Below are 24,563 nucleotides of genomic sequence, written 5' to 3' on the forward strand. Positions count from 1 at the left end.
GACCAGTATTGCTATCTCATCATTCCATCATGAATCACGGGCAATGTGGGGAGTTATCCAGAATTCATAAGACTCCTGGAAGAGAATGCCTTGCGTGCTTGGATTTCAAAAAGCTGAGACAAGAATAAATTACGGAGTGGTTAAGATTACATTGTGACTCTGCAATCACAAATGGTCTGGTCATGGAACAAAACCATCTGGCACCAAAGCAAGCTCTTGACAAGTTCAGGCTTTTGTTTAATTTAGTTTTATTGTGTTTATTTAATAAGTCTGCATAATGGAAGAGGAGATAAAGGTAGGTAAAAACAAAAGAGTGGCACATACTCACACAGCTCGGGAAAATGCCAGAGAATATAAAATAGGCCTTTGTTCTCTGCTTTTCTTTCCTTAGTTTTTTTATTTGTTTTAGGCAATTTTCAGTTTTCAGACCAAGAGAAAGAAAAAAAAGATATGCTCATTGCTTGAAGAAATGACAGAAAGAAAGCAATTATGCCCAACCCTTCCTTTTGCTTTCATCTTTTATATCAAGAAGAAAGGTCTTGAACCTGAAAACTAATAGACAAAAAAAAAAAATCTGACAGGAAAATAAACTTTAAGACAGGTGAGGAGACACCTAAATGGTTTCTTTTATGTGAGATCCAGTGTTCTGGCCTAAACAAATTACACGTTAAGACACTGACACAACTTATCTACGTGACTGCAAATCAGGCAGGAATCTTTGAGAAACTAGGAAAAATAGTAGAAGACGGGAACGGGCAAAATCATCTTGATTTTTTAAAAATCAAGGTCGATTCTGGAAATAACAGACTAGTAAACTTGACATTAGCCCACAGCATAATTCTAAAATGGTTTATCAAATATTTTGTGATCATTTAGAAAAGGAGTGACAAGTATCAAAAACCCATAGGGGTTCTATAAAAACAAGGCAGGTCTGCCAGGTGCAGTGGCTGACACCTGTAATCCAGCACTTTGGGAGGCTGAGGTGGGAGGATCATTTGAGGTCAGGAGTTCAAGACCAGCCTGGGCAGCATAGCAAGATCCCATTGGGCGTGGTGGCACATGCCTGTAGTCCTAGCTACTCAAGAGGATCACTTGAGCACAGAAGTTCAAGGCTGCAGTGAGCTGTGATCAGGCCACTGCATGCCAGCCTGGGAGACAGAGCCAGATCCTGTCTCTGAAAAAAAAAAAAAAACAGGCAGGCCAAGCTGACTTCATTTTCTCTTTTGAAAGCATTGTTAGACAGGTAAAATCAAAGAAACTCAGATAGAGTGTATTTTGATTTCTGTCATCAAAAAGTCTTTCATCATGTCCAGTGGATAAGGGTGCAAAGGGTGGAGGCTACATTATCATACGGTTCTAGCCATGCCCAGCACGAGTATAATAAACCCAGGAGCTGTTGACCGAGTGCTGTAAAGTTCTGGATTTGGCCCTACCTACATCAATATTTTTATCAATAAGGTTAAGACTGAAGAAGAGTTGCCAATCCTACAGGTGACACTAGGCTAGGAAGGACATCTAACATACTGGATGCAGAATCATGAGTCTAAACTATCTCAGCACGCAGCAATGATGTGATGAAATTAAAGTAAAAAAAAAACCTTTAAATCCCACACTGTCTATATCCTTAGATACAAATATGGGACAGAGTCTCTGGAAACAAGTCAAGCAATGCTAAAGTCACATACTCTTGAGATGGGCCCATCAGACTAGTCAAAGAAGAAGAGACTTGCCTTAGCACAGGTCCTAGGAGAAGACCCAGAAGTTCCATTTTTGGTGAATTGCACCAGGTCTTCAGGTTATGGCCTCAGAGACCTATTGAAAGACAGTTTGTCATTTTCCTCAAGGCTTCACGAATGTTCACCGTTAATCTTAGGGAGCTTATTTGTGGAAAGCAGGATGAAGTAACCAGTGGGGGAAAAGGACCATGAAGGAAAGTGGGAAATGTAGCATGAAAACAAGAATACCTCCCTGGGGAGGCCTGAGAGCTGTCCTCAAACACTTGAAGAGCTGTCCTTTGAATGAGAAATCAGACAAGTCCACGAGTCCAGGTGACTTGAGGAGAGGAGACAGACCCCTCTCAGAGGTCACAGGGACTTGCACTGCGTTAAAGACATTGCTTCTAATCCTTGCTGTCCCGAAGTAGAATGAACAGCTGTGCGAGGCTGTGGGCTCTCGGCCAGTGCCCGGCGGGATGGCCAAGTCAGACACAGCATGTGCACAGGGATTTGCATACTCTAAGAGGCGGGTTTAAGGTGCCCTATTTCTCTGCCATGTAGTTTATTCCCTTACATACAATGTCCATCATCTCCTGAGGAAGGCAAGATGGTGTGGTAGGTAAAAAGCTCAGTGTGAGCCTGCCCGACTTTGGATCCCAGCTCTGCCACTCACTCACTGTGAGACCAGAGTGACCTTGAGCAAGTTAGCTGACCACTCTGGACCACCCTGGACCGTGGATTTTCCATCTGCAAAGTGGGGGTGGCAGAAGCGTCTCCCCCGTGGGTCTGCTGTGGGGACTGGGTGAGTTAATGTGCAGCAAGCACTCAGAACAGCGTCTGGCACGCAGGAAACACACAATTAAGTTAATAATTTATTGTGATGACTCTGCAATCTTTTCAGCCACTCTGAAAATTCCTGGTTATTATTTCTGGGCACAGTGTGACATTCACCTGAGCAGACAGGACACTATCACTAGAAGATGATAAGGGAGACACTGGCACCTAACAGTTAGTACGAACGCATAGAGGACAGCACTGCATCAAGCGAAAAAAGAGCAGCCAGAGAACCTTCCCCTTTTCACAGACACACATGATTTCCAAAGCCAGCTACCACTGGCAGATGCTTCTGCCCCCAAGTCACCCTTAAAATGCAAGCTGCTGCCTGGTCATTGTGGTTAGCAGAGGTCTGGGATATGGATCCTGGAGTCTAGGCAGCAGCCTCCACCGCAGATGGTGCTGGCTTCTCGGGTTCCTCTCCCAGATCCGCAATCCGGATGGCGTTTTCCTTCTTGGAAAGCCAGAAGGCAGCATAGACTGGCTCTGAAAACTTGCAGTCGAACTTGTGAACCAGAGTCATGGCATCGCACTCCACGCCGTAGAAGGAGAGGGTCCCTCCCAGGAAGTCGACGTAGATCCCGAGCCTCCGGAAAGGGCTGGCTTTAAGCGGGGTCTCGGTGTCACTGTGCCAGGCCGTGAACTCCTTCCCGTTCCACTGCAGGCTCCAGGAGAAGTCGTTTCCGGAAATGCAGCCATTGCGCTCCTCCCCTTTCCGGTCGATGCCTTTGCAGGTCAGGCCGACGTAGGTGCCTGCCCCGGAGATTTCTACCTCGAAATAGTACCTGTGCAGGAACAGACTCTGCCGGGACAGCACCTGCCGCCAGTGCGTGAACCGGCTGGGCAGGTCCGGGTAGGGATGCTCCCAGGGCGAGGTGTTGGTGACCTTGCGGTTGTCCTCCTGCAGCCGGAGGTACCTGTGTGCCGTGTCCGGGTCAAACGTGATGTCATGCGCGTCTGAGGAGATACAGAAGGCAGGAGAGTATTTCAGGAACTGACAGCTGATCAGACAGAACCTTCACCCCCAGCTGGCCTCCAAAGCATGTGTGAGAAAACATCCATCTATTTACCCTGGCTGCTGTGCCCCCGGAAAAGGAGGTGAGTGAACACAGAAAACAAAACACAAGTCACTCTCTGCTGCTTCCTTTCTGAAGCTCAAATTGCTTGATGTTTACTGTATTATTTGGTGACCCGAACCAAGAAATAAATTAATTTACTCATTCATTTATTCAACAAATAAGTGCTGAAAGCCAGGCACCCTGCTACCCAGTGTTGGCAAGGATTTGGGGAAGTAGGTACTCATATACCCACATTTGATCCATTCATCCATTTTTTAAAATATTTGACCAATATTTAGCATGGTGAACTCTCAAACATGCCCTCATATTCTCTTCTTGACCCCAGAGAATAATGGGGTCTCCATGCACCCAGTTGCTCAAGTCAAACTCAAAGGTGTTTTTGACATTTCTGCCCTCCTCTTCACCCCCATCCCGCCCCCCACACACAGGCAGCAGCAAGTCCTGTAGATGCTCTACCACTTCTCTCCAGCCTGTGGCTTCAGTCCCCAGCTAAGGCACCACTGGTCTTGCCTGGACTCATGCGACAGGCTCCTGACTAGTGGTGCTTCCCTCTCTCACCCTCCTTTGAAACCCTCTCCATGACAGAGCCACGGTGCTTGTTTCACAGGCTAGGGTGAATCACGTTGGCCCTGCTCTTAGGATAAGGCCCTGCATGGCTGGTGCTTGCCTGTGTCACCCACTGTCTTCCCCTGGATCACCGCGTCCCAGTGTCCCTGAGCTCAGACCTGCTCAACACTCACCCCACTTTGGGGCTTCCGCACAGACTGTCCCTTCTGCGATGTGACTGTTGCCCTGCTCTGAGTCTGGGTGATTCCTACTGATCTTTCAGGCTGTGGCTGAGCATTCGTGTCCTCCGAGAGGCCCTCTGTGACTTCTAAATCACTCTCTCAGAGCACTCTGGCTCTTTAAACTTCACGGTACTCATCACTGTTTGGAATAACTTCACACGTGTGTTTGCTTCATGCTTGTCCTCCTTCTAATCTCTAAGCTCCACATTTTGCATGGGACTCTCCCGGGGCTCTAGCTCAGAGAAGATGCTCAGTGTATACTTGCTAAATGAATTAGCATATTAAAAATTATTTTTAAAATCTTGTCATTTCACAAGTTCTCTCAGTTTAACCCAGAGTTTTCCAAACTTCTTTATGTCCAGATAAGAGAAATTCTTAGTGGCCAATAAGAACACACCCTAGAAGAAAAGAAGAACACACAATCTAATAAGGTAAAAGGGAAAATAAGGCATAGAGTCTGCAGCTCCATGTTACTAAAAGTGGCCCAACAGCACAGTGGTGGCACTTTTGCTCACAACCAACTCTTTTGGCAATTCTGAGCACACAGCTTTGGAAGAACAATACTCTTCTCATCTAAGGGGATCCAGTACTCCCTGGAGAGTAGGTGATTCTATGTCTTGGGACAAGGAAACGAGAAGGAGTCTGGAACACTGTTAGTGCCAGAAAGCAATGATACTTTTAACAATGTCAAGGGCAGAATGTCACCATTTGCAGGAAAAAGAGGCCAGCTTGAAAGTGGCTTCCACTGGTCAAGTTGGCAGCTGGAGCCACAGAACTTGGACAGTTGAAACAATCTGAGTTGATGAAAGGTCAAGAGTTCATAATAATATTAACAAGAGAAAAGTTAATATCATGAGTGAAAAAAGATACCATAATGCAAAAGAAGATGGATTATAAAAAGATACGTTAAACTTTTATTTTAATGTTAAGAATAAAGGGTACTTGGGTTCTCGTATTAACTGTCTCTCTGTAAAACACGGATGTGCCTCTGTCGAGAAGCAGGAAGGAAGGAAGGAAGGAAACTGTGTGAGAGCCAAGAGAGCCGGGGAGACAGGAGGCGCTGTGGCAAGAACCAGGTAGTCATGGCAACCTGCAGCCCCACGTCACAACCAGAGGAAAAGACACCTGCAAGTTAGTTAGCCAGTGGTCAGCCCCAGAAAACAAGCAGAAGCAGCATTCAGTGTTCCAAAAAGATGTCATAAAAATGAGCATGAACTACATAAATGCCAGTCTTTCCTCTACTAGGAGATGAAACCTCATGGATGTGTTGACTATAATGAAGTATGTTTTTAATTCAATTTCTTACTAGACAAATAAAAATTATATATGTTTACGGTATACAACATGATGTTTTGAAATATGTATGCATTGTGGAATGGCTAAATCAGGCTAATTAACATATGCATTACCTCACACACTTATTTTTTGTGTGTAGTAAGGACACTTAAAATCTACTGGAAGCAATTGTCGAGTATACATCACATTGTTATTTAACTATAGTCACCATGTTGTATGACAGATCTCTTGAACTTATTCTGTAATGAGTATTGATTAGAATACAGTTGACCCTTGAAGAACCTGTGTTTAAAATGTGCGAGTCCACTTATGCGTGCATTTTCGTCTGTCTCTGCCACCCCTGCGACAGCAGGACCAACCCCTCCTCCTCAGCCTACTCCCCGTGAAGACGATGAGGATGAAGGCCTTTGTGATGATCCACTTCACTTAATGAATAGTAAATATATTTTCTCTTATTTTCTTTTCTCTGACTTACTTTATCGTAAGAATAAAGTTTATAATACATATAATAGAAAATGTGTGCTGACCATGTTATCAGTAAGGCTTCAGATCAACAGTAGGCTATACTATAGTAGTAAGTTTTGGGGAAGTCAGAAGTTGCATGTGGATTCCCAACTGCACAGGGAATCAACAGCCCTAGCCCCTGCATTGTTTGAGGGCCAACTGTACAGTGTTTTTTAAAATGCTAACAGACCAGGTCAATACCACATAATGACAGGACAATGGATTATGCGATTCTGGCCAAGCCAGACTTAAAAATGAACCATCTGGCCAGGACTCTTTAAAGTACCTCGGTCATGAAAGACAAAGACTGAGAGACTGACCCCAAACAGAGGGGACTAAGGAGACGTGGAAACATCTGTGATCCTGGATTGGACTTTGGGCAGGAAAAAGGACCATGGTGGAACATTTGGTGAAACCTGAATCAATTCTGTAGATTGGTTACTAGCACTGTAGCAATGTTAATTCCCTGGTTCTGATCAAGGTACTACAGTTATATAAAGTGCTAACATTTGGGGAAGCTGAGTGAAAGGTATGTGGGAATTCCTTGTCCTATTTCTGTAATATTTTTGTAAGTTTTAAATTATTTCAAAATGAAAAGTTAGAAAACTTTTTTAATTGCATTTTTAAAAGTCTATCCTTTAGGGTTGGACACGAGGTTGCAAGAACCTGAAACCTCCATGAGAGATGGTGGTTCTTGCTTCAGCAAGGCATTGAGCTGACAGCAACAGACGGGGAAGGGGAGCTGTTCGTGACTTACACTGGAGGAACTGCTCCCTGGTGCTGGGCTCAGGTTTCGAAGTCCGGTATTTGCGCTGAACAGCAGACACTTGAGTTCTGATGTCGTATTCCTCTAGAGAATCAGACAGTTATGAATGCACACCTGCCCCCGTTGTCAGGAGAATGAGAGGAAGAGGACTTCCCAGCAACCCCTATCTGGGCTTCCCGGGGCAGGAAGAGGCTGGAGCCTGGTAATGTCTCAGAGAAGCATGCTGGAGGGACATTTCCCTCGCGAGTAAGGCAAAATCTGCTGAAAAAGATCCCAGACTGACTTGGATTTCAAGTATAAGCGGCAACCTGAGGAGCTAGTCCCGGAAATGCCTGCCAGTTGCATGATGTGACCATTTTACCTTCTCTTGGTCTTACTTGTAAAATAAAAGCATCAAGGTGAGGGCCCCTTAGTCACGGCCTATCCGAAGGATGGCTTTGCAAATGACACGTCCCCCTGATTTCACCCTCCCCTCTCCGGCCACTCTGGGCTTCCCATCAGTCACTGCTAGAGACACACCTGCCACACCTCAGGGCCCAGAAAGCCTCTCACCTTCCTTGGCAAACTCCTGGAGTCTCCCCTTATAGTTCTCCAGCAACTGGGTTAAGTGCACAGTGGAGTCCGTGATGGCCTTGCGGATGCCCGAGAGTTTATCCTTCAGGCCTATGTAAACACTGGGGAAGGCGTCGCTGTCTTCCGTGTTCTTAAACTGGCGGTACTCCTGCAGAGAAGGAAACGGCAGAACTCGCTGTGGTTTCTGTGTGTCTCAAATTAGGCTGCTCTCCTCAGAACGTCACCGTCTACATCTGTACGACAGGCTGCTAGTAACGTGTCCTTCACAAAGAAAGCGTGCGGAAACTGTTCAGCTCAGGGTCTGACAAGATAGAAAGCACTTTTCTATGCTGCTAGACCCTAAGAAAAGCGGGCCTTTTAAAAATCAAAAGATGCTAGATGTCCATGAATAGCTCCCATGCACAGCCCAGACTGGAGGCCAATGAATAAGAACATTCCTGCTCCATTCATTCTCTCTGCCCTTTTTAAAAATTTCTTTTTAATGTTTAATTTTTTTGGATAATTTAAACCCAAGCCATGGTGTGGTAGAGAATTGAGGAGCTGACTGCAGTATCTGAAAATCCACAAATAAGTCCTCGGGCAGGAATGCTGCCTTTTCCTTGTTAATTCAATCCAGTGCATAATTTTCTGTAATTGTTATACTGTGCTTGAGAGTTTGGAAAGTATTTTCACATAAATAATCACATGAAGCCACTTAAATTTCAAAACAATGTGGTGATCAGGAAAGATTGCTTTCAGGCATAACACAGTATCAAAATTCAGACTCAACTGAAGCATTAAATAGCAGAAAACTCAGTGCTGAAAACCATTTTTATCCCAAAATGGTTAGATAGGGCCATGGAAGTCCAATGCAGAGAGTTCATAAGAGAGAAAGATAATCAAATGTTAATGTTGTATATAAATTTGTACTGTACCTGTCAAAAGTAGCATTTTAAATCAGCGGGGGAAAGGATGAATTGTTCGATAAATGTTATTGTTTTGATTGACTAACAATTTGAGGGAAAATAAGTTATCTTTCGCCAAAATACATAAATAAAATTTATTTTATACATATTAAAGTTTTTATGTTAAAAATAAAGTTACAAAAGGAGAAAAGAAACCAAACAGAAGTTATTCATATACTCCTTAAGTAGGAGATCTTAGGAGAAATTTGTGACACAGGAAGCCAAATATTTATTCTTTTCTTTGTGATATTGAAAAAGCAACTAAACTGACAGAAAGCCAGATACTGTCCATGTTTTTGTCTATCTTTCTCTGCTTCTCTTTCTCTTACTCATTAAAACTATGACTGTCTTTGAGTGCTGGGATTGTGGGTGATTTTTTTCACCTCATTCTGTATTTTCCAAGTTTTTCCACAACAAACATTTTTGTTTATTATAACCAGAAGGGAATTTTTTCAAAAATGCAAGTGAGAAAAATTATTTGTATTTTGGAATATTAAAACTTAGAAGGAACCCTATAAATTGTTTACACCAACCTGCTTGTTGATAAATGAGAAATTTGAGACCCAGAGAGATTAAGTGACGTCCTAAAACCTACACAGCTGTTTGGTGACAGATCCAGGAGGACAGAATGTACCCCCACGCTAGTGTTCCTTCCCTGAAAGAGTACGTGTTCTTCAGACCTGGCTCTGCTGGCCTGTGGCTTACTGTATAATGATCAACTGTGATGGAAAGTTCCACCTCCTCGGTTGACCCTTCCTCAGTCTCCCCAGCACACACAGCCCCCTCTGTAGAGCAGCAGGGCTCCAGTGTCATCCCTGCCCGGCAGGCCTCTCCATACCACCAACCCACCATGGCACCAGAGCGGTTCACAAAACACACTGACCTGCTCTCATCACATTCTTCGCAGCCAGGTGCCCGCCTGTTCTCGTCTCCAGTGCTATGCTCCCCGCGTCCTGTGCTCCACCCTTGGGACAGTGCCTTGGCTCCCCAAGTCAGCTGTGTGTTCTTAAACCTCTGAGCCTTTGCATATGCTGTTCCCTTTACCTGGAGCATACTGCACCTTGAACCTGGCTCATCTTCCAGGACCTGCTTCAAGCTTCCCTGCTCGGAGCAGTCCTCCCTCCCTAACCCTCCCGTTCTCTGCTGAATTAAGATCTGCCCCTCTCCGTTCCCACAGCTCCCCGTGCACCCCATTTACCAAAGAGCAGATTTACCACTCGAGGATCTGTCACAGCCTAGCGGGGTGAGCCCTGCTCCCCTGCCCGCCCCGTACCTCCAGGAACAGGACGGTGTTGCTGATGGCAGCTATCCTCTCCAGCTCCTCCCTGCTCTTCTCCATCTCTGCACTGCGCTTCTCCAGGTGGGTCTCGATGCTGTTGGCCTGGCTCAGAGCAGCTTGCTCCTTCTCCTCCAGGAAGAGCATCACGTCGGCCTGGGCCTTCCTCACAGCAGCAAGGAGCTCCCCAAACTGCTCTTCGGCCACCGCTCTTACCTCGGACACTGACACCTGGCAGGGATGGGGTGGGGGCAGCCAGGCACCTGTCAGTGAGGCGTCCAACCTTATCAACACGCAACATGCAGAAACATAAACTTGAGAAACCCATAAATTAGGGAGCAATTCTCCATTGTAAAAGGAACCCTTTATTCTCACACGAATTCTGGGTTCCTGGAAAAATGATTTGCTTGTTACCTTAGTGTCCTCATCCATTTGATCAGAAAGTGAAAGACTACTCTGACAGTCTGGGACTGTTGATCAAGTTTCCGAAATCGATTTTCCCACAGGGGCACTACATGTATTCAGTATACTTGATAGGCCTATTTTAAGAAATAAATTACTAATTTGGCTTTTTGGTACAAATCAGTAGCATGAATTAGTTTTCTTAGCATTTCATTATGCCTGATGAAACTGACCACTGAGTCTGTCAGAGCCAAAAGCGCATCTAAGATTATAGTGTCTCTACCAGGTACAGAGTTGCCACAAAATGTTTAGGGTGTGTGTAGACAACCACGGCACCCAGGCAATTGCAGGATGAGCATATTTATGCAGAATGGAATGCTACATTCAAATGAAATATAAAACAAAATCAGTGTGAGAGATATTAAGAGGTTGCATGATGATGCCTGTGTGTATGGAACTCGCATATACAAACATGGCGACATCCTTTCTGAATGCCTTCGGCCAATATCATAGTCACAAAATCCAAGCTCTAAACGTTTTCCTCTTTTTTTCTTAGACAGAGTCTCATTCTGTTGCCCAGGCTAGAGTGAGTGCCCTGGAGTCAGCCTAGCTCGCAGCAACCTCAAACTCCTGGGCTCAAGCGATCCTCCTGCCTCAGCCTCCCGAGTAGCTGGGACTACAAGCATGTGCCACCATGCCTGGCTAATTTTTTGTTTATGTTTTTAGTTGACCGGCTAATTTTTTTCTATTTTTAGTAGAGACGGGATCTCACTCTTGCTCAGGCTGGTCTCTAACTTCTGAGCTCAAGCCATTCTCCCACCTCGGCCTCCCAGAGTGCTAGGATTACAGGTGTGAGCCACCGTGCCCAGCCTGTTTTCCTTTTCTCTTTGGCAGTTCTTAAGTATTAGTGCAGACAGCTCCTGCTGCTATTGTCCAGTTGCAACTCCTTACACATATCTTAATTACCTTGTTAAATTTCATGTAAAGGTCTTGGACACAATTGCCTCTGCTCAGACTCCTTTCAGTCCCCCACGGCCCACAAACACTGATTATCTTGCTAAACCTCACATAAAGGTCTTAGATACAATTTCTTTTGCTCTTCCTCCCTTTACCGCACCCCCCCACCTCAGCCCAAAGCCCATTCTCTGTGTGCCCCAGTCTCCCTGTTGTCCCGCCCACCCCCCTCCCATCTGACAGAGCCCCCTAGCAGCCCCTCCAGGTGCTGTTTTCTCTTCCTCCTCCCGAAGTTAAGGCCAGCCCTGCACACCAGGGCCCTAAAGGCAGCCAGAACAACAAATATCCTCAGTCAGAGGCTACGGGGCACCTCCCCCCTGGCAGGGAGGAAGAATAAGACCCCAGCCCAGTAGGAGGGGACTCAGAAAGGATGGAACTCTGGGCCCAGGACATGTGGGAGCCTTGAGGCTTGGAGGGAGAGGGGAAGAAAAAGATGCCCCCAGATAGGAGGTTCTCTGCCTGGCTGGGGAGCCTGGCTCGGGCCAGGGCTCAGGAATGCAATCCCACTGGAATGACTAGTCTCGATCAGTCTTTCATCTGGTGGCAGAGGGAAGAATGAGCTGGGCGAGAGAGCAAGGGGCATCTTTACTGGAGGGGGTAGTGGGAAGACATGTAGAATCTCCCCACGTTCTCATTTTTATGCCAACTTTTCCATCACCCGTTGGCTTCCTTGAGGTAGGGGCAGCTGACAGAGCTGGAAACAAGTAAACTGTAGTAAGAGCATTGAGGAAGAGGGCAGATGGCAGATTTTCTCCAAATTCCTCGAGCCCACACCGGGAAGAAACTTTGAACAGACAACAGTGTTGAGAAGCGAGGGCAGTGTGGGACACCCAAGGACAGCTGTTGCTGTGGCTCCCTTTGGAGCCCTGGGTGCTCAGGGCTGGCCCTGGCCCTTGGGAGGAGGAACAGCTGCACCTGAAGGGGTTTCACAGAGAGCTCTCAGGTGGGACGGAGGTGGGTGGGGACAATGGAGAAACCAAGGCAGGCAGAGAATGGGCTCTGGGCTGTGGGGTAGGGGTTCAGAGCACTGTCTGAAGAGTGAATACCTGAGGACCAGGGAAGCCACACCTGCTGCCAGGGGCTCTGCCAAGTGCAGGCTCCGCAGCCCGCTGACACTTCCCCTCTCTCCCTCTTCCCGCTCGCCTGGGAACAAGAACCCTCTGCTGCCCACCTGGGTACCCCTTCAATGACACAAAATAGTAGTCATAACAACAACCAATGTGCGGTAAGGACTCACTGTGGGCCAGGCCCTGTTCTAGACACCTCACTCATACTATCTCCTCGCAACCCTAAAAGGCAGGCACTACTATGGTCCCCATTTCTTAGACAAGGAAACTGAGACACCGGTGACTGCAGTGATTTGCCCGAGATCACACAGCGAAGGGTGAACCCAGACAGCCTGTCCCCAGAGCCCATCCCTTTGACCGCCACTCCACACTGCCGTGGAGCAGGGGCCGAGGTGGAGGATCCATGTGGCTGCCCAGCACTCAGCAAGCACAGCTGGCCCCTCCCTGTGGACACGGGCACACTCGCTAGGACGAGCCGGGGATGGGGGTGGGCAGATCAGCTGAGCTCTCAGCCCACAGGTTCCACATAGGGGTTGCAGGGAAGGTTGAGCCTCAGCTCATTAAACTAAAGCCCTTCCAGGACCAGACAAGGGACAGGACTTAGTTCCTGGGTCACTATGGGCACCAGTTAAGGGGCGCCAGCTACACCCATAATGGGCTAAACACACAGGCTGCTGCTGCGCAGGTGACCAAAAGAAAATGATGCCAAGTCTCCCCAGCAATTCCTGAACCAACTTTTACAGGTGTTGACTCCTTGCCATTGCAGATACTCTGAATTGAGGCAATTGTAACTGGATTTTAATCTAAATGTCAAATTATGTTTCCATATCGCCAAGAAGTAAAGATGGAGAAACACAGCTCAGAAGACAGCTGAGGTTTGCTCTAACCGTCTGGGAGTGGGAGGGAGCATTGTTGGTGTTTTGCCCTAGCTTCCTGCTCACTCACCCCTTCCCACCCACTCGGGCTCCAGGTGTCCAGGCCCCGTGAGTCGCAGGGGCCAGAAAGCAGGAGCAGGACCAGGTGTGGGAACCAACACGAGGGCGTTGAGGGAAAGGGGCAGAATCCATTTACTCTCTGGCATTATGACACGCGAGTTCCTCCTGGAAGCTTGACTAAGACACTTAAGTCCAAAGACAAAATTCAAGATCCAAGCCCCCACCACCACGGAGGCCACCGTGAGGACGGATGGAGAAAGGGCGGCCTCAGATGCTCCTGGTGGACTGACTCCTGCCATGGCATCTCATTCCGGAACCTTCCCACTGGGAAATACTTCTTTCTTGCATGTAAATGGTATGTGTGGAAGGACATTACTGCCCAAAGGATGACAAGTAAATAGTACAGGCAGGAGTGGCCACAAACATATCAAAGCAGCCAACAGTTAACGGTTTAAAGATCTAGGGTGGTGTATATGCCTGTCAACAGACTGAGTCATTCTTAGGTGGAGGGAACAACAAGCCCAGGCTCTCCTGTTCCACCAGTCTGGGGGGCCCTAGAAAAGTCTTCTCATCTCTCTGGGTCTTCATGGCCCTTGTACATGGTGGCCATTGTAAGAGCTACCTCCCCTGGTCCCCATGCGATTACATGGAGAACTGAGTAGTAAGGATCAAAATTTCTAAAAATGAAAGAGCTGGAAAAACATACGCTGCTCCACGTGGTTCTCCAGTTATATGGAGCCTGGAAATCAACTATCTCTGAAGATTTACAAGGCTTTAAAGGCACAATTATTTTTCTTCCTTTAATAAAATATTGTGGGTAAGAAAGATATTTCTGCCGGGTGCAGTGGCTCATGCCTATAGTCCCAACAACTCAAGAGGCTGACTTGGGAGGATCACTGGAGCTCAGGAACTCATCTCTAAAAATTTTTTTTTCTCTAATTAAAAAAAAAATACTTTTCATCTTTCTGCAGCTCATTAGTTGTAAACACCCAGGAGGTGGAAATTAAGTTGAAATGGGTACATGCATTAGAGATGGATGGATGGATGAGTGGGTGGATGGATGGATGGATGGATGGATAGAAGATGGATGGAATCATTCATTCTCAGTGTACAAAGATGATACTCCTGACTCACTGCTGTAGGGAAGAGGCTTTGCATTCTCTTCTGCGTAGGGTTACAGGCTTGCCACTAATGAGAGGCACTTGTAGAACTGCGTGGAGTCTATTTGGAGACTGCCCACTGCATACTTTGAGTCCATTTGCAAAATGGCCACAAACCAGAGACGCTAAAGCTAAGCGCTTGACACACCATTGGCCTTCTCATGTAGCATCCACTAATCCAGCAGTTCTCCACTCTTTTGTCTGGCTGCCAGGCGCAAGACTGCTGAGACTTACACACAGAACACACTTTCGTGATGGAAGAAACCAAGATGACGTATAATTTCTGGAGCTCTGACTAAACACCCACCCCTACACACACACACTCTCTCTTTTCTCCTGGTCAAGAAAGCAAGTGCAAATGTATTAATAAAAATGAGAATGCTGTTCTTACAGGACTAGTCTTGGTTTCACTGTATATCATTAAAAAGCAAATCATTTGGCAGTATGGAAATTTAAGCTAATTTTATAACAAATCCTGGTATCAAGGTGAGCTCCCCCATGGTGTAGCCAATGGTACCAAGTTCTCACTCCCTGAGGAACCCCAAGGAACCCGTAGACATGGAGGCTGGACCTGCAGCCCCGTGTCCCACAACCCCAGGTGGGCCTGGCTGGCCCTGGAGCGGCAGCCAGGTGTGCGGAAGCCCGACAGGTGACCCAGACCCGCCTTACCAGAACAGATTTATGGTTGGCTTGGAGCCTGGTGATGGCATTTTCATTCAACTTGAGCTTCCGCTCCAGGTCTAACTGGGTGCACCGAAGTTCAGCCTGAGGAGTACGAAGGAGAGAGTCAGGGAGGAAGGAGCCCAGTGCACACAGAAGGTCCCAAGGAAAAGGGCACTTTCCGCCCTTGAGGTCTCTGCCCTTGGTCTCTGAGAAGGAGTGTGGCCTCTGAAGCTGCTGTCAGAAGCCAGCCCGGAGGCACCCAGCGTCGGCGGTGAGCCAGCTCACTCCTGTGGCTGAGCGCAGCATAAATCTGCCAAAATGCATCGAGCACGTCCGCTGTGCTGGTCATCACCTCAAAGCGTTTATATGGATAGCCTCACATCCTCCTTACCACATCCACATTAGGTAAAAATTATTATTATCCCCACTTCATACATGATAAAATCAAGTCACTTATCCAGGTTCATCCATGGAGTTGAGCCTGGGCCCTCACAACAGCCTCACACTGAGAACAGGCTGGAGCCAGGCGGCCAGGTGACAAACCCAGTTTTTGTTTTTTTTTTTTTTTGAGACAGAGTCTCACTCTGTTGCCCGGGCTAGAGTGAGTGCCGTGGCATCAGTCTAGCTCACAGCAACCTCAAACTCCTGGGCTTCAGCTATCCTACTGCCTCAGCCTCCCGAGTAGCTGGGACTACAGGCATGTGCCACCATGCCCGGCTAATTTTTTGTATATGTATATTTTAGTTGTCCATATAATTTCTATTTTTAGTAGAGACGGGGTCTCACTCTTGCTCAGGCTGGTCTCGAACTCCTGACCTCGAGCGATCCACCCGCCTCAGCCTCCCAGAGTGCTAGGATTACAGGCGTGAGCCACCACGCCCGGCCGACAAACCCAGTTTTTTATCTACCAGTTGAGATTTTGGACAAATTTATTCATGTATAGCAAAAAATGCACTTTCTTTTTCTTATAGTCACACTCAACACACAACACTTTCGTGACCAAAACATGTGGGTTTTGTTTCTCGCACCAAGCAATTCACTAACACCAGCTGGTGTCCTAAGCTTTAACTCAATTCTGACACTATCTACTTGGAGAGAGTGTCAGGTCTACAGGTTAGGGCTCAGTCCCACAAGACTGCCCCCCTTCAGATGCCAGTCGAAAGTCCAGCTGCTTCTGTGCTTCTGACCAAGCAGCTATAAATCAGAGGTCCCCAAAATCCCTTCCTCAAGTTCGATTAGTTCCTAGACTGGCTCACAGATTTCACAGAAACACTTTGCTTGCATCTACCTGTTTATTTAAAAAGGATACAACTCAGGAACAGCCCACGGGGAAGATGCCTGGGGCAGCTCTGGGGGGCGGGGCTGCCGGGCTGCGGGGGAGGGGGGGTGCCTCTCTGGGAGCCCCACCTGCCAGCCATCTCCACCAACTCAACAGTCCAGGAGCTCCCGGAAACTCGGCCTTTTGAGTTTTGATGGCGGCTTCATCACAGAGGCATGATTGATAGATCATTGGCCATTGGTGATCAACTCAACCTTCAGCCCCACTTCTCTCCCGCGGGTCATTGGATGGGGCTGAACATTCCAACCCTCCAATCACAGGGTTGGTTTCCCTGGCAACTAGCCCCCATCCTGAGGGTATCCAGGAGCCCCAGCCACCAGTCATCTCATCAGCAGACCAAAAAAAAAAAAAACACTTATTACTACAGAGATTCCAAGGGTTTTTTGAGCTGTGAGCCAGGAAATGGGGGCAGAACCCAAACACATATTTCTTATTATTTCATGACTAATGCCTCCAAACTCATTTCTTCACCTGTGAGCTGGGGATCAATAAAGTGTCTACTTCACAGGATTATGAGAGAAGGGATTGAATGAGATAATGTACATTAATAAGAATTTGTATAGTACCAGGCACACTGGAAGTGCCCCATAAATGCCAGTGATTGCCATCATCATCATCACCACTGTTGTTACTATTAGTGCTGCCATGGCTGCTTTCCATCAAGCCACCCCCCACCCTCCACCCCCCAGCCACGGCCAGTGCTTGCCCAAGAACCTGGGGTTTGCCCGCTTTGACCCTGGCTACACTCTCGCCTCCTGGGACTTACTAAGCACCTTCTGCCAAAGAGGGTGCCAAGGCACAAAACCTAAGCCTTTGCAAACTTCAAAGCTCCTGTCACTTTCCAAGATAGGAAAAAAAAAAAAAAGGCTTTCACTGCTTTTAATGGTGTCTGTCTGCATTTAAAGCTGTGAGTCATTATACCCTAATAAAACCCAGAAGGCAGAAGTTAAGTGTCTCTTCATTCTCCCACTGAAGCCTGGGGGAATGCCAGACCCCCACGAAGGCAGCAGCGGCAGGCAGGGGCTCACCTGTCAAGGATGCTCTGCAGAAGGCACACACGGTTTGCTCGGGCTCCAGGTCACTGACAGTGGAGCTGAGGGAGCCCCAGTGACCTGTCACCCCTGATGCCTGAAAGCTGATGCCTGGGAATGGGAGGAGGGGCATGTCTGGTCAATTTGGGGGCAATCCTGGAATCCTGATCTATTGAGAAGGTTTACACAGTGACCCATTCTGGGGGAGCGGGGTAAAACATTAACTGCTTGCTTGAAGGTGGTGAAGACACAACACAACACACCCTAGCAACAGGCTAGTGCAATGCGGCACCCAAACAGCGTGGACCTCAGAATATGGCAAAGTAGGCGGCAGCAGCAAAGCCATAGAGAGACACCCAGGGGGTATTCAGGGAGTGGGCAGGCGTCTCTCTGCCATCTGCAGACTGCCATTAAAGGAGAAAAGGACTCCTACGGACCCAATGGGGAACTCCCTGAGTGAGTCACCCCAAGGGAAGACACTCCCGATTACCACAAAGGTGGAGTCACTTGGGGAGACCTGTGTCTCCAGTTATTCCTGTTCTAGAAAATAATGGGATGCCTCAAACTCCGGCTCTGGGGTCCTCCAAGATGTCAGCCACACACATCTCAGGGCAGGGTGGGCCCCGCACAGGACAGAGGTGCCTGTGAGCGTGGAGAGCCCTACCCTGACAGGCCCGGAGCAGCCTTCCTCCCTCAGCAGGATCATCGCTGTGAGCTGAGAGACCAAAGCAGATGCCCCTTTATCCACTGATATGGACCCTAAGGGTAAGGAAACAAGAGCTGACCACTGGTCAAGGGTTCAGGGCCCAGCCAGCATGGCAGATTTCTGAATTCCTACAGCTACAAGAAAACCCACACTCTTGCTAACCTCCCTAGCAACAGGAGCTATCAGGCAAATTATCAGACACCGCCTAACTCTGATTTATAACCCACCCCACTGCAAATCGGACTGGACATTGGACGGCCTTGCAAGCACTCTTTTCTGATAAGCAATGCAGACCTTAAGCAGCTTCGGCCAGCTTATACGGGCCGCATACAAACCGTCTTTGTGTCCTATAGTTCACCTTTTGACAGAAAGAGCCAAATTCCACCTCATTTTAATGCTAAAACCCCATGGGATGTATATTCCATGTAGGTTCACCCCATTGTGCCTGTGCTCAGCTCACCTCATAAATATGTATAGCTTTTCCCCAAAACCTGCTGAAATAGATGTGACTCTATTGTGTAATGTGGACCCTGTGAGGCCTAAAACCCAAACTGCCCCTTCCCTCTTCTAAGAGAGAGCACCTTCAGTGCACACCATACACTATCTCTTGCTGGTGTGCAAACCGATAGCACCAATAAAGCTCTCCTTTGTACTACTTCTACTAGCTATCCTGATGGCCTTTTGGATAACATCACAAATATGCCAAAGGCACAGTATTTTAGGTCCAAAGACCCCGCCACTTGCTGGCTATATGATCTTTGTCAAATCAGTTAACTTCTCCTCTGGTGCAAGACCACATAAATATGTTAACAGAATTGTTCCTTCTGTCTACAGAGCAAAGGTGGTACCCAGAGCTCAGTGGACTGGAGCTAGATTAGAGGTACAAGTAGGAAGAGCAGGAGTGAGAGGAGAGAAGAAAAATCCCAGATGGTGGCAGTGCCTTTGTATTTCCAGCCACGTGAGGACAGCCCTTCTGGAGAGTCTGCCCTTGGCAGCACCAAAGTCCACATGGACATCTCAGTCAGCTGGTCAGAACCCACATACCAGTACATACCAGGCCAGGCAAATGAGACACACACTCCCTGCTCTTGAAATACTTATAGCCTGGAAGAATATTTAAAAAAAAAAAAAAAAAAAAAGTTACATAATACTAAGTCAAGACATTCCTCAAAATTTTCTGGAAGAAATTCTTTTCCTGAGTGGCCATATGTCACCTGCATGTTGACCACAGCAAACAGACTGTGAGCGATGCTGGCTAACTGCTCCCCAGACAGGCAGGAACACTTCTGGCTCTCAGACACTTGGTGCTCGCTCGACACGGAGACAGCGCCCACAGTCCGCATCCAGTCCTGAACTTTCTGGGACCAATGCTTCGGGTGAATGCCAAGGCCTGGCACTAGTGGTCTCCAAAAATCTAAGACAAGGCCCAGCTCAGGTCTTCCCTCCTCTAGGAACCCTGACCTGACCTCGCTCCCAGGGCCAGCTCCCCCTTTGAATGTGTGGCAGTTGTGTTGTGCTAGCCCTTTGGCACTCCACTGAGCCAGGGCATGCACCTTGGCGTCCTGATCAGAGTTCAAGCTCCCAGAGAGTAGACAGTGCAGCCCAGCACTTAGCCCATAGAAGCACTCCATAATGTTTGATAAGCTTGAAGAACAGAAGAGAACCATACATGCTTCCTGAGTTAGAACAAACAGCAAAAAGATCATAGAGGAGTCCAGATTTTCCAACACACACACACACACACACACACACACACACACACAGTATCATTTGCATGGCAGCAAGCCTGAGATTCAGAGACTATAAGAGTAAGTAGCAGCCAGCAGCCAAGCACAGCTGCCCTTAAGACCAAAGAGGCCTGGAGATGCTGGGCTAGGTCAAAGGGAAGTGCTAAGGTCCCCGCCAGGAATAGCTGGAAGCTCAGCAGGACAGAACAAATAATCAAAGAACACCTGCCTCTCAAAGCCCAGTTTTTGCCCACTGGCATAGCTAAATCCACGGGAGCTTCAGAAAGGGCTCACTTGGTTAACCAAGAATTATGCACTCTGGGGATCCCAAGCTGGATGTCAGCTGCTTTGCATCACGGCTGCCCCTGCCAAGTGCAGTTTCCTATACACAGCACGCCTGCCTGGGTAATCAGCCCTCAGCACGCTCCACAGTGACCTTCAGCAAGTAACTCCAGCAGGCTTGGGACAGCTGAAGGACGCCTGGGCTTCTGGAGACTCAGTTATGTCCATTAACAGTTTTAAAATAATCCTGGCAGAAGTTGCAGCCTCCTGTGTCTTCTGGTCTCATATCTTGGGCTCCTTGCAAGAAATCTTTTGGCTCCTAAGATTTGGGGGAGCCACCTAAAGTGTGACTTCACTTAGAGTAAACTTGTTCTCGGAGCCGAAAACAAGGACATAGTACAGAAAGGCTCTTTGCAGCAGAGGAGTCTGGGGTACGGGACTGTACCTACAGCCATGCTGCTTTTCAGCCCAAACTGCCCTCAAGCCCCTTTCCCGCTTGTCCTCATTTGACCTCACACAGTTCTCTCCTAGGATGTCTGAACTCTAGAGTTTTGCACATGCTCTAAACAACTCCTCCTGCTGGGAATTACAATTACCCCAAGTCTCTGTAATACACTAGGTGCCCTCTTTAAAGTGTATATTATATCTGTGTTGGTACAGGCATCATTTTTAAAAAGAAACAAAGTGTAGACCACACATAGTAATAGCCCCTGAGGGCAGAGGGGGTGTGAGGATCCAGGAGGAGCTGGAGACCCTCCTAAATCTGTTGCATTCTTTAGTGGAGATGTTTTCTAACACCTTCATCCATCACTTTTCTGGTTAAAAGTAATAATATTCAGATATTATCCCCAAAGGGAAAAGTCGTATACTTTGTCTTAATCTCTCTAGTATATGTGTGACCAGGTTTTCGGTACAAGGAAAAAAAAAGTAAAGTTATAATATTGTGATTTTTGGAGTCCTTGCTGCATGTCCCTCTAGTAGGATGGCTTTCCAGAAGCTTCCATTCCTCACTCCATGACTTAGTTGATCGTATGAGCTTGGACAAGTGTGGTGGAGATAATGAGTCCCCAGCTCATAGAGTTATCTGAGGATTGGGTGAGAAAATCCACAAAAAGCATTTAGCACATGGCAACACTCAATGAAGTCGACTTTCCTCAATTATGTGGAGCTTTTTCCTTTGATATATTTGTTGATCTACGTGCTCTCCTGATGGGACATACCCTGACACTAGAAATCCCGGAAACAGTTGGCAAGTGGCTTCCAGGGCCAGAAATGGTGACTCATTACCATCTGAAAGACAGAGCTTTCCAGAACAAGTCCCACTAGCACCGGATAAAACCTATATCTGGGGATGAGTACAGAAGAGAGGTCCCAGCTAGTGAACCCCCTTTTCCAGAAACCTCTTTCCTTTGACGCCTGGGAACATTTGCCAAGAAATGGCTGTGTGCCTGCCACCTCTGTGGAGTGCCAACAGGGAGCTGCCACGGCGGTGGACATAGGAATGTGGGACAAAAGTCAACTGCACTTCCCTACTGAAAACAAAGTTGTCCTGGAAAGTCACAGTAGGGGAAACAAAGCATCCAGAGTTGCTAAATCAATTCCCAAGAACTTCTCTAGGCTCTCAGCTTTAGGGCAAAGAAAAGCCAGTTGTTCTAGAAACAATTTCCTTATCTGATGGAAATACAGTTACAGGCTATGAGCCTAGTGTTTCTCAGTCTCTCCTGATACCTCTGTCTGGTGAGGAACTTTTATTTTCTCTAAGTCAAGCCATCCTTGGCATTAGACCTGGATGTGAGTTTCAAATTTTATGTTATCTTAGCGCTTTTCAAGCTCTTGGATTTCACACCAGTTATCTCCAGAGGGGCTTGTTCATTCTACTAGCCTCTTGTTTGGGGGCAAAGTTAAAAAGAGAAATTAGGAGAAACATTTATTCTTTTCTCTTGAATTCCTGCCAAGGTTTGCATTTCATTAATAGAAAGCGGACATGCCGTGCGGATCCAGCCACAGGCAACCACCGCTCCCCTAAGCCCCAGAACTTCTGCAAGCCACACCCAAACACAGATCCCGGAATGCTGCATGAGAAACAGCAGGGAATGAGCAAGCAGGAGAGACAGACACAGACAGAGATAGCACAGACATGGGGGGCAGAGATGGGGACAGAGTGACCTACTTCAAACATTTTCCAAAGCCAAGTGTAGTAGATATTTACGACAACCAAGCAGCCAGGTGCTGAGGCTAAAGTCCTCTTTTCAGGTGAACTCAGAGCAAAGAGTGAAACTGGCAGATCCCGAAGCTGCAGCATGCCGGGCCCCTCCCTGAGCACATCCCCCACTGCCCTCTCCCAGATGGAGGGACCCCAGCACTCGCCTCCTTGTCCCTGCGGGCCGCATCCAGAGAGACCTTGGTGTGACCCATGTGCTCCTCCTGGCCACACTCCTGGCAGATGCTCTGCTGATCCTGGCGGCAGAAGGCGACCAGTGGGCTGTGGTGGGTGGGGCAGGTGCGCAGGTCGCGGTCCCGCACGGGCTCGGTCAGCTGGTGGCTGTGCAGTTTGCTGTTCTCCTGGTGCGGCCGCAGGTGCTCTTCACAGTAATTCATCATGCAGGTCAGACAGGACTTCACCGCCCTCACCCTGCTGGTCCCGAGGCAGAAATCACACAGGATCTCCTCCTCCTCCTCCTCGCCTCCAGGGGCCCCCTGCTCTGGGGAGCTGCCGTCCTGTCCCTCAGCCTCCCGATCCGGCCTCTCCAGGGAGCCCATGTCCTCTTCTTCTGCCAGGCTGGCCGGCCCCGAGTCTGGGCTGAGAGGGGCCAGAGAGTGAGCAGTGGCTCCAGGTAGTGGCCCTGGAGCCATCAGATCCAACTCCGCCATCTGGGAGGCTCTGCCGCCTAAGCTGCCCTTCCTCTGCCTTTTGGCCCAGGATCTGCACAGCCCAAGTGGACAAGAGAGCCACGCCTGCGTGATTACAGCTGCTGCAACTTTAACTGTTTCCTCCCTCCCGCAGGAAGCTCAGTTACTCATTGCTGCGCCCGGGGCTTGGATGGCGGCCAGCAAGCGCAGCTAGATTACTCAGGCTCCGGTTGGCTCCGGATGGCTCCTCACCGGCTCAAGACTTTCCTGGGGTCCAGCCCAGAAACGTCTATTCTCAGGTGAATCCGTTGCTCCCCATGGGCTCTGCTGAAGGTCGCGTGTGTCTGTGGCTGCTCTAGAAAGATTTCTGAGTTTTGCTGGAAGCCTGTGTGGCTTTGTGTAGTCTGACAAGCTAATTTTTGTTTTGTTTTGTTTTGTTTTCATTTTTAAAAAGGATCCAAAATATAAGAACCTCAGTGATAGGGTAGCCATTCACCCCTTCCCATCTCCTAGACCTGGACACAGGCAGCTAGGAATAGGATGCGTGTTCTGACCCTGACCTTTCCGTGTCCTGTGTGTGCACGTGCGCATTCAGCAGGGGTAGAAGGGTGAGGGGAGAGCTTGTCTCCTTTCACAGAGAGCTCCACTCAGACAGCCCCTCCAACCACACATCCTGCCTTGTGGCTCCCTGAGAGGGACGTGTGCTAAGAAATAGCCCCTCGGCCCACTTTACAAAACGTTCCTAGACATGGTGTATTAGTGTGCTAGGACTGCCATAACCAAGTGCCACAGACTGGTTGGTTTCAACATCAGAAATCTACTTACTCACTGTCCAGGAGGTTAGAAGTCTGAGATCAAGGCGTCAGCAGGGTTGGTGTCTCCTGAGGCCTCTCTCCTTGGTCCGCAGGTGGCTTCTGTCTTCACATGGTCGTCCCTCTGTACACGTCTGTGTCCTAATCTCCTCTTCTTATAAGAACACCAGTCATATTGGATTAGGGCCCACCCTGATGATCTCATTTTGCCTTAATCACCTGTTTAAAGGCCCTACCTCCAAATACGGTCACATTCTGAGGTCCTGGGGGTTACGACTTCAACATACAAATTGGCGGCGGGAGAGGGGGGAGTCAGCCCATAACACAGGGCCAGAGTCTGAGACAGGAAGTTTCTAGCTCCTTAGAAGAAAGGAGGCCCTGGGCACAGCCGCTCCATAGGGACACACAGTGTACTCAGTGTTTGCCAGATGGGCACAAAGGAATTCAGGATTGTTCCAGGGGAGCTGGACTTCAAATTCTGTATCCTAGAGAGGTTGTACGGCTTTCCCCCAAGATTCATTCAGATACACGCTTAGACTCAAATGGATTTGGAAAGTGAATGGAACAGAGATGGGGTGGAGAGGGCGGGGTCGGGTCCAGCCAGCTCCAGACACCAGGGGTCAGGATGGTTCCCAGACCTTACACTCCCTGCGGCTCTGCACCCCTGGGGGAGTTCTGCAGGATTTGGGTTAAACTAGATAAATCCAGGGATGTTTCTTGTCACTGACCAGGAAATTTCAGAAATCCAAGAAATCCAGAGGCTACTCAGAGTTGGAGGGCATAGAAGACTTTACACACTC

At 48.1% G+C, this 24,563-nt stretch overlaps 1 protein-coding gene across 1 annotated transcript; it reads right to left on the reverse strand.

Annotated features, from left to right (window-relative positions):
- Nucleotides 1-2,274: 2,274 nt before the first annotated feature.
- TRIM16 (tripartite motif containing 16) lies at nt 2,275-22,996 on the reverse strand. Its single transcript, XM_069481887.1, has 6 exons — nt 22,469-22,996; nt 15,023-15,118; nt 9,773-10,006; nt 7,535-7,703; nt 6,974-7,066; nt 2,275-3,506 (listed from the first exon to the last, which is right to left on the reverse strand). The coding sequence occupies exons 1-6, from the start codon at nt 22,970-22,972 to the stop codon at nt 2,923-2,925; spliced, it is 1,680 nt and encodes a 559-aa protein (XP_069337988.1). The 5' UTR covers nt 22,973-22,996; the 3' UTR covers nt 2,275-2,922.
- Between the last annotated feature and the right edge of the window lie 1,567 nt (nt 22,997-24,563).

The sequence above is a fragment of the Eulemur rufifrons genome, chromosome 9, assembly GCF_041146395.1.
Source record: "Eulemur rufifrons isolate Redbay chromosome 9, OSU_ERuf_1, whole genome shotgun sequence".
NCBI classification, from domain to species: domain Eukaryota; kingdom Metazoa; phylum Chordata; class Mammalia; order Primates; family Lemuridae; genus Eulemur; species Eulemur rufifrons.

Coding starts and splice junctions, on each gene's coding strand:
- TRIM16 (XM_069481887.1), bottom strand. CDS start 22,972: ATGGCGGAGTTGGATCTGATGGCTCCAGGGCCACTACCTGGAGCCACT. Junction 7,067..7,534: donor CCAGGAGTTTGCCAAGGAAG/GTGAGAGGCTTT, acceptor CTGATTCTCTAG/AGGAATACGACATCAGAACT. Junction 3,507..6,973: donor CAGGGAGCAGTTCCTCCAGT/GTAAGTCACGAA, acceptor GTATCTCCTCAG/ACGCGCATGACATCACGTTT.